The 9,647-nt window shown below is 48.2% G+C and overlaps 1 protein-coding gene across 1 annotated transcript; it reads right to left on the bottom strand.

Moving 5' to 3' along the window:
• Positions 1-4,314: 4,314 nt before the first annotated feature.
• Positions 4,315-8,484, bottom strand: si:dkey-282h22.5 (uncharacterized protein LOC107988040 homolog). Its single transcript, XM_064324397.1, has 4 exons — positions 6,631-8,484; positions 6,077-6,195; positions 5,545-5,671; positions 4,315-4,858 (listed from the first exon to the last, which is right to left on the bottom strand). Exons 2-4 carry the CDS (start codon positions 6,183-6,185, stop codon positions 4,594-4,596), a joined length of 501 nt encoding a protein of 166 aa, XP_064180467.1. The 5' UTR covers positions 6,186-6,195; positions 6,631-8,484; the 3' UTR covers positions 4,315-4,593.
• Positions 8,485-9,647: the final 1,163 nt, after the last annotated feature.

The following is a 9,647-nucleotide window of genomic DNA, read 5'->3' as shown; positions in this document are numbered from 1 at the left end:
GACACAGCCACACCCCTCACTCAAACACAGCCACACCCCAACTCAAACACAGCCACACCCTCACTCAACACAGCCACGCCCCAATCAACACAGCCACCCCCTCATCAAACACAGCCACACCCCCAACTCAAACACAGCCACACCCCTCACTCAAACACAGCCACGCCCCCATCAAACACAGCCACACCCCCACTCAAACACAGCCACCCCCCACTCAAACACAGCCACACCCCCACTCAAACACAGCCACACCCCTCACTCAAACACAGCCACACCCCCAACTCAAACACAGCCACGCCCCCTCACTCAAACACAGCCACACCCCCAACTCAAACACAGCCACACCCACCACTCAACACACAGCCACCCCCCAACTCAAACACAGCCACACCCTCTCACTCAAACACAGCCACACCCCCAACTCAGACACAGCCAACCCCCACTCAAACACAGCCACACCCCCAACTCAAACACAGCCACACCCTCTCACTCAAACACAGCCACACCCCTCACTCAAACACAGCCACACCCCCTCACTCAAACACAGCCACACCCCCAACTCAAACACAGCAACCCCCCATCAACAGCCCCCCACTCACAGCCACACCCACTCACTCAAACACAGCCACACCCCCACTCAAACACAACACACCCCTCACAGCCCAAAAAAACAGCCACACCCCTCACTCAAACACAGCCACACCCCCAACTCAAACACAGCCACACCCTTCACTCAAACACAGCCACACCCCTCACTCACACAGCCACCCCCTCACTCAACACAGCCACACCCTCACACCACCCCAACCAACACAGCCACACCCCCTAACAACATCACAACACAGCCACACCCTCTCACTCAAACACAACCACACCCCTCACCCACACACAGCCACGCCCCCTCACGTGAACACAGCCACACCCCCTCACTCAAACACAGCCACACCTCCTCACTCAAACACAGCCACACCCTCTCACTCAAACACAGCCACACCCTCTCACTCAAACACAGCCATACCCCTCACCAAACACAGCCACACCCCCTCACCCACACAGCCACACCCTCTCACTCAAACACAGCCACACCCCTCACTCAAACACAGCCACACCTCCTCACTCACACACAGCCACACCCTCTCACTCAAACACAGCCACACCCTCTCACTCAAACACAGCCACACCTCCTCACTCAAACACAGCCACACCCTCTCACTCAAACACAGCCACACCCACTCACTCAAACACAGCCATACCCCCTCACTCAAACACAGCCACACCCCCTCACCCACACACAGCCACACCCTCTCACTCAAACACAGCCACACCCCTCACTCAAACACAGCCATACCCCCTCACTCGAACACAGGTTTCACACAGATACACAAACAGCAGGTGAGCAGTGTGTTCATATATAAATGCATCATCACATATTGACATTATGTTTCAAGAACTCTTTTCTGTGGACTCTCAATTCAGTGTTTTTGTTCACACTCAGTACAGTATATGCAATTTATTCTTTATTGTTTTATTGGTCATGTGAATTTACAGCATGGATTTTATTGGTATGAAGATAAATGGACCAGAAGTCTCCAGGGATCGCGTTAACAGACCAGGTCACCATGGTTATGCTGCCACCTAGTGGCATGAAGTTAATTCTTACTCAGAAATGACAGGGATAGTTCACACTCTGGGGTTTCAAAGGGCTAGTTCATGTTCTGGGGTTAATGGTATTATTCCAGTTTTAGTGCATGTTTTTGGCAGGTTCGGGCAGCTGCTGTGCAAAATGAAGCATAGTTAAGATGTCTCAATCCCTGCCTGTGTTACAGTGGCAGGTAGAAGGGCAGTCAGGGGGTTTGAGGTCTCAATCGAAGTCTACTGTAAGAAACTCCAAAGCAGCTGGAACAGCAATATTATACACACATAGAAACAGATTGATTTTATTGTTTATTCACAAAATCACATCGATATCTAGACTATGCTGGTACTTCTTTCCCTGAGCACAGTGGTCTCCGGGTGCCTGCTCCACAGGAAATAGTTCCTCCCAAAAGTGATATTAAACATTTTTCTGAAGAGTGATCAGGTAATTTTCATATGCACAGCCTGTGTAGGTGTGCCATTGCTGTCCGTGCTGCTTTGGAGTTATCTGAAAGCCCCGACCGCCCCTGAACTTGCCACCGTAAAGCCAGCAGGTGATCAGAAACTTTGCATATCTACAGAAAGTCTGTTATCACATACAAAGCACATCTGAACTGTGCACACACTGAATGGGCATGGAACATTCAGAAAATGCTAGGATGACATTTAGCATAATTTCAGATATGATTACTTCACGGCACTAGAATGAGGAGGAACAGTCCAACCTGCCTCACAACACGTACCTTAAAAAGCAGAAGCACAGTGTGGAGTATGAGGCTATTAGAAGCTACAGGAACAGCCCAGACCGGACTGGTGGTCACAGCGCTCCAAATTAGGAGCCACTGCAGGCGACTATGGAAGATGGTACCTTCTGTTAGTGGAGAAGTGTTTGTGTGGTGTGATGTGTGTGAGGGTGTGTGTGCATGTGTGTGAGTCAGAGAGTGTGAGTGTGTGTGCATGTGTGTGAGTGTGCGAGTGCACATGTGAGTGTGTGTGTGTGTATGTGTGTGAGTGTGCGAGTGTGTCCGTGTGTGTATAGTGTGTGTGTCTATAGTGTGTTTTTATGCGTGTGTGTGAGCGTGTGTGCACGTGTGAGTGTGTGTGTGCATGTGTGTGAGTGTTTGAGTGTGTGCGAGTGTGCGTGTGTAAGTGTGTGAATGTGTGTGAGTGTGTGGTTTTGTGTGTGTGTGCGTGTATAGTGTGTTTTTATGTGTGTGTGTGAGTGTGTGTGTGTATAGTGTTTTTTTGTGTGTGTGTATAGTGTGTGTGTGAGTGTGTTTGTGTGTATAGTATGTTATGTGTATGTGTGTATAGTGTGTTTGTGTGTATAGTGTGTTATGTGTGTGTAGAGTGTGTGTGTGAAGTGTATTTTTATGTGTGTGTGTGAGTGAGTGTATAGTGTGTTTTTATGTGTGTGTATAGTGTGTGTGTAGTGTGTTTTTATGTGTGTGTATAGTGTGTGTGTGTGTGTATAGTGTTTTTGTGTGTGTGTGTGTGTGTGTATAGTGTGTTTTGGTGTGTGTTTATAGTGTGTGAGAGGTGTGTGTATAGTGTGTGTGTGTAGTGTGTTTTTATGTGTGTGTATAGTGTGTGTGAGTGTGTGTGTGTTGTATAGTGTGTTTTGTGTGTGTGTGTATAGTGTGTTTTTATGTGTATGTGTGTGTATAGTGTGTGAGTGTGTTTTTATGTGTGTGTGTGTAAAGTGTGTTTTATGTGTATGTGTGTATAGTGTGTAAGTGTGTGTATGGTGTGTTTTTAAGTGTGTGTGTGTGTGTGTGTAAAGTGTGTTTTATGTGTGTGTGTATAGTGTGTGTGTAGCGTGTTTTTATGTGTGTGTGTATAGTGTGTTTTATGTGTGTGTATAGTGTGTGAGTGTGTATAGTGTGTGTATAGTGTGTGTGTATAGTGTGTGTGTGTGTGTATAGTGTGTTTTATGTGTGTGTATAGTGTGTGTGCATAGTGTGTTTTATGTGTGTGTGTATAGTGTGTGAGTGTGTGTATAGTATGTTTTTGTGTGTGTGTGAGTGTGTGTGTGTATAGTGTGTTTTTATGTGTGTGTATAGTGTGTGTGTGTGTGTATGGTGTGTTTTATGTGTGTGTGCGTGTGTGTGTGTATAGTGTGTTTCTATGTGTGTGTGTATAGTGTGTGAGTGTGTGTGTATAGTGTGTTTTATGTGTGTGTGTATAGTGTGTTTATGTGTGTGTGTGTATAGTGTGTGTGTGTGTATATGTGTGTGTGAGTATGTGTGTATAGTGTGTTGCATGTGTGTGTGTGTGTGTGTATAGTGTGTGAGTGTGTGTATAGTGTGTTTTTATGTGTGTGTGTGTATAGTGTGTTTTTATGTGTGTGTGTGTATAGTGTGTGTATAGTGTGTTTTATGTGTGTGTGTAGTGTGTTTTGTGTGTATGTGTATAGTGTGTGTGTATAGTGTGTTTTATGTGTGTGTATAGTGTTTGTGCATAGTGTTTTATGTGTGTGTGTATAGTGTGTGAGTGTGTATAGTGCGTTTTATGTGTGTATGTGTATAGTGTGTGTGTATAGTGTGTGAGTGTGTGTGTATAGTGTGTTTTATGTGTGTGTGTATAGTGTGTTTTATGTGTTGTGTTGTATATGTGTGTGTGTATATGTGTGTGTGTAGTGTGATGTGTGTTTATGTGTGTGTTGATGTGTGTTATAGTGTGTGAGTGTGTGTATAGTGTGTTTTTATGTGTGTATAGTGTGTGTGTATAGTGTGTTTTGTGTGTGTGTGTTTTATGTGTGTGTGTGTGTATAGTGTGTTTTGTGTGTGTGTGTGTATAGTGTGTTGTGTTATAGTGTGTTTTTGTGTGTGTATGTTTTATGTGTGTGTGTGTATAGTGTGTGTATAGTGTGTTTTATGTGTGTGTGTGTATAGTGTGTGAGTGGAACAGTAGATTTAGGGAGTAAATGAGTGAATGCATGGGGCCCAGGTTGCACCTTCAGGCCGGAGGACTCTTGGGCTTCTTTCGGATGACCCTCTTCCTGTGGCCCTGCTCTCTGCCCCCTTCGGCAGCGGGGGTGGCGGGGTCCTGACTGGGCAGGGCCGGGTGCTCCGCCCTGGGGGGTGGGGGCCCACGACCCATCCGCATGTCCTCCGCGAACGCCTCCGCCCTGTCAAAGCGGGCGGTGAGCTCCCCCAGCCGGTCCTTCAGGCTGTTAAACTCCTTATACAGGTCCCCCAGCGCCTCGGACAGAGGCTGGATCCTGCGCCACAAACGCCAGGTCAACATCAAAAACTACACTTCTTCTTTTAGCACTTAGCCTCTATGCTAATGCTACACTACTGTCCAGCACTCATCCTCCATGCTACTGCTACACTACTGTCCATCACTTAGCCTCTATGCTAATGCTACACTACCGTCCAGCACTTAGCCTCTATGCTAATGCTACACTACTGTCCAGGACTTATACTCTATGCTAATGCTACACTACTGTCCAGCACTTAGCCTCTATGTTAATGCTACACTACTGTCCAGTACTTATACTCCATGCTAATGCTACACTACTGTCCAGCTCTTAGCCTCCATGCTAATGCTACACTACTGTCCAGCACTTATACTCTGTGCTAATGTTACACTACTGTCCAGCACTTAGCCTCTATGCTAATGCTACACTACTGTCCAGTACTTATACTCTATGCTAATGCTACACTACTGTCCAGCACTTAGCTTCTATGCTAATGCTACACTACTGTCCAGTACTTAGACTCTATGCTAATGCTACACTACTGTCCAGCACTTAGCCTCTATGCTAATGCTACACTACTGTCCATCACTTAGCTTCTATGCTAATGTTACACTGCTGTCCAGCACTTGTCAGTAGATTGGGTCTGTTCTGTGGCTATATTCAAGTACACACACATACACACACACACACAGCAGGTGTCTTACCTCCCATAGTCAGGCAGTACGGTTCTGTGGTCATTCAAAAGGAGATCTTTGACTTGGGTGGTGATAGCAAACTTCCAGTTATCCAGAACCATAGTGAGATTGGCACAGCTCTTGGTGTTGCCCTTCTCTGATACAGGGACACACAACCCAGCACAGAGCAGTCATTATCTGTCATATCTCATCTAACACATAATAATAACTCTATCCCATATATCATTATTTAATAAAATAATAATCTAATCCATAATAATATAATTTGTGTGATTATAATTTCATCTAAACTTAATTATTTCAAATAATCCTAATCTAAACGAATAGGATAGATAATACAATTCTTCGTAATCTTCTATCATCTAACTGCATAGTTTTACTTCTCAGCGGGTTTACAGTATCAATTCTCTCCTCGGTCAGACGCACCCTTCTTAGGAGGTCGTTTTATTGACCCTAGAAATGAAATTACGCTCGAATTACGCAGTTTGTGTGTGGTTTTAGAGGAATTGTGCGCGCTGTGATCCGGATAACGGTCTCTTACCGTCCGGTCGGTAGTCCCACTCGGCGCCGTGTTGTCGCCTCGCTTTCTGCGCACTGCTCAGCGCGACCAGGCACAGGCAAGCCAAGGCGGCGGTCCTCTTCACCTCCATATTCACCGAACTTACGAACAAATATAATGTTCATGAAAACGCCAATGACTGAACATGACGCGAACAGCCGCTATTTATGCGGCCGAAAGACGTTTTAATTAGTTTAACACACGTGTTCACACTTCAACGCAAGGGCAGAAACAAACACGAATAGGCTACAGGTCACAAATATTCCGGAGAACCACTTGCTTTACTTTTTTACAATTAGTTTCTAGCTGAATGTATTCATAGTACTGCATTCAAAATATCTCCTGGTTTAATAGCCTTCAAAGGCAGACGTGACCTTGAAATGTTTGTAAACAGAAACTTTAGAATGGTAAACATTATTCGGTAAATATGAGTATTTATGCCGTGCATAAAGATTTACGGATTATATTATAACTCCAGTGGTATTTTCTAGCATACATGTAGCACACGTGTAAGCATTTGGTAAACGTGCAGATACCTGGGATCGGGGCCCTAGGACAAACTCCTTTGCACAAAGCAGGGAACCTGTCTCTTCTAAATTCCTCAGCGCCGAAACACAAAATGTACTGAACATAAACCAGACATCTCCCTATATCCGCCCTGCAAACCTCATCCGTCATAAACGCGGCCCCGTCCGAAAGAAGATGGGGGGAGGAGGGTCCCTCTTTCCTAATGCTTGGACCAACGCGCAAAAACGCATCCGACATGGCAGGATAGTTACTTAAGTTTTATGAATTTATTCATGACAATTTTGGATTAGCTGCGTGTCCGTTTAAACGTGGAACCTGGAATTACTCGTTTATACACGCGAGTTCTATTACTAGATTAACAAACTGAGTTGTCTGAGTTGCTTACCGATCACTTTCTAAAAGTAGGATTGGTTTTCCTGTTAATCCTCAAATTTGGCTATCACTGGTAATAACTTGGCATATTAATACTACTTGCTCGCTTTTTGGGTTTACGGTCGTTTTTTCCTCAGTTCCACTGCAAAGCGTCTATGTGACAGTGTCTGTAAAAAGGCTATATAAAGTTGAACTGAAAATATACTATTTGGAAGAGAAAAAAAACATTATCGTTTTTATTCGTTTGAATAAAGAGTAACAGTGCCTGAACTCTTTTAATTTGCTACACATCGAAGTCCTGTTTGGGTTCCCGCCCGTTCCGCAAGCCTTCCTCAGCGGGCGCAGGTGGCTGCGCAAACGAGCAGATCGCGTGCAGAGGACCGGCGCGCGGACTGTCCAGATGGGATTTATCTGTTGTTACGGACGGGAAGCGTTTTTCATGGAGTGGTTCTGTGGCCGCGCGGAATTCCAGCACGTGAAGTCACAGTGCGACTCCGAAATTTTTACACACTGACACGAGATCAGAAATGGGACCACGCAATCCAAAATAACGTAACTACGTACAAATATGCTATTGCCCAAGCCTTCCAACTTAGTCTTAATGTACATTTTCCACATTCTACAGAAGCCGTTATCCTGAGCGATTTAGGCTACACCACGTCGTTAAACATTTCATACATATTGCCGGCTGGATATTTTTCGAAGCAACCTGAACCTTCAGCCTTACACCGTGAGTATAGCCTATGGGGCACCCAGCTTCTGTATGTGTACTGTATGTACACATACACACACACACACCTTCAGCGTTACACTGTGAGTATAGCCTATGGCGCATCTAGCTCCTGTGCTATACTGTATGTACACATACACACACACACCTTCAGCGTTACACTGTGAGTATAGCCTATGGCGCACCTAGCTCCTGTGCTATACTGTATGTACACAAACACACACACACACACATAGATAGGGAGATAGACGGATAGATATGCATGTATAGCCAAGCACTCTTGACTAAAGGTGGGCTACGGTGAGCTCATTTGCATTTCCCCGCTTTCCCAGTTTTGAAATGTTGAAAGTAGTTAAGAAAGTTTTTCTTCTACAATACTGTACAGAAAATGGAAATTGGACAACATACATGGTTCCTTTGTTTTAAATGTATTTTATTTTTTCACATTTTTTTTCTGGTAGACCTGTGATTAAAACTTCAAAACCCAAATCTACAGCATACAAGAGTGAAAAAGTCCTTCAGCTACGCAGGAGACTGATTTGGTCTCTCAGTCCACATCAGACCCGTAAATAACGCCACTCTTAACAGAACCATATTTAAACTTTTCCGTTTTTCACTGAAATACTGCTGAACACACTTAGAAAACAGGAAAAAGACAGATTCTCTCTGATTAAGCCAAACTGCAGCCCAGCCCCACCAGCCCCCCTCTGCCCAAACTGCAGCCCAGCCCCTCCAGCCCCCCTCCAGCCCCCCTCTGCCCAAGCTGCAGCCCGTCCCCTCCAGCCCCCCTCTGCCCAAACTGCAGCCCAGCCCCTCCAGCCCCCCTCTGCCCAAACTGCAGCCCAGCCCCTCCAGCCCCCCTCTGCCCAAACTGCAGCCCGTCCCTCCAGCCCCCTCTGCCCAACTGCAGCCCAGCCCCTCCAGCCCCCCTCTGCCCAAACTGCAGCCCAGCCCCTCCAGCCCCCTCTGCCCAAACTGCAGCCCGTCCCCTCCAGCCCCCTCCAGCCCCCTCTGCCCAAGCTGCAGCCCAGTCCCCTCCAGCCCCCCTCTGCCCAAACTGCAGCCCAGCCCCTCCAGCCCCCCTCTGCCCAAACTGCAGCCTCCAGCCCCTCCAGCCCCCCTCTGCCCAAACTGCAGCCCAGCCCTCCAGCCCCCTCTGCCCAAACTGCAGCCCGTCCGCAGCCCCCTCCAGCCCCCTCTGCTCAAATGCACCCGCCCTCCAGCCCCTCTGCTCAAAATGCACCCTCCCGTCCCGCCCCTCTCTGCCCAAGCTGCAGCCCGTCCCCTCCAGCCCCCTCTGCCCAAACTGCAGCCCAGCCCTCCAGCCCCCTCTGCCCAAACTGCAGCCCAGCCCCTCCAGCCCCCTCTGCCCAAACTGCAGCCCAGCCCCTCCAGCCCCCTCTGCCCAAACTGCAGCCCAGCCCTCCAGCCCCCTCTGCCCAAACTGCAGCCCGTCCCTCCAGCCCCTCAGCCCCCTCTGCTCAAAATGCACCCGCCCTCCAGCCCCCTCTGCCCAAACTGCAGCCAGCCCCACCAGCCCCCTCCAGCCCCCTCTGCCCAAACTGCAGCCCAGCCCTCCAGCCCCCTCTGCCCAAACTGCAGCCCAGCCCCTCCAGCCCCCTCGCCCAAACTGCAGCCCAGCCCTCCAAGCCCCCTCTGCCCAAACTGCAGCCCGTCCCGTCCCGCCCCCCAGCCCCCCTCTGCCCAAACTGCAGCCCAGCCCCTCCAGCCCCCTCTGCCCAAACTGCAGCCCAGCCCCTCCAGCCCCCCTCTGCCCAAACCTGCACCAGCCCCTCCAGCCCCCTCTGCCCAAACTGCACGCCCGTCCCCCAGCCCCCCTCCACCCCCCCTCTGCCCAAACTGCCTGTTTCAAAGGTGAATAGAGTTCCTGTGACCCAGACCAGGAAAAGGCGAGGAGCACGC

This window comes from Anguilla rostrata, chromosome 2 (genome assembly GCF_018555375.3).
Source record: "Anguilla rostrata isolate EN2019 chromosome 2, ASM1855537v3, whole genome shotgun sequence".
Taxonomy (NCBI): Eukaryota; Metazoa; Chordata; class Actinopteri; order Anguilliformes; family Anguillidae; genus Anguilla; species Anguilla rostrata.
Note: the sequence above shows the minus strand (reverse complement) of the source record. Positions and strands in the feature narration are given on the sequence as shown.

What these genes read in the sequence shown, in the direction of transcription:
- si:dkey-282h22.5 (XM_064324397.1), bottom strand. Translation starts at nt 6,185, where the DNA reads ATGGAGGTGAAGAGGACCGCCGCCTTGGCTTGCCTGTGCCTGGTCGCG. An exon ending in GTGGGACTACCGACCGGACG is followed by an intron (nt 5,672 to 6,076) that starts GTAAGAGACCGT and finishes TCCCTGTATCAG; the next exon opens with AGAAGGGCAACACCAAGAGC. An exon ending in GTACTGCCTGACTATGGGAG is followed by an intron (nt 4,859 to 5,544) that starts GTAAGACACCTG and finishes TTTGTGGCGCAG; the next exon opens with GATCCAGCCTCTGTCCGAGG.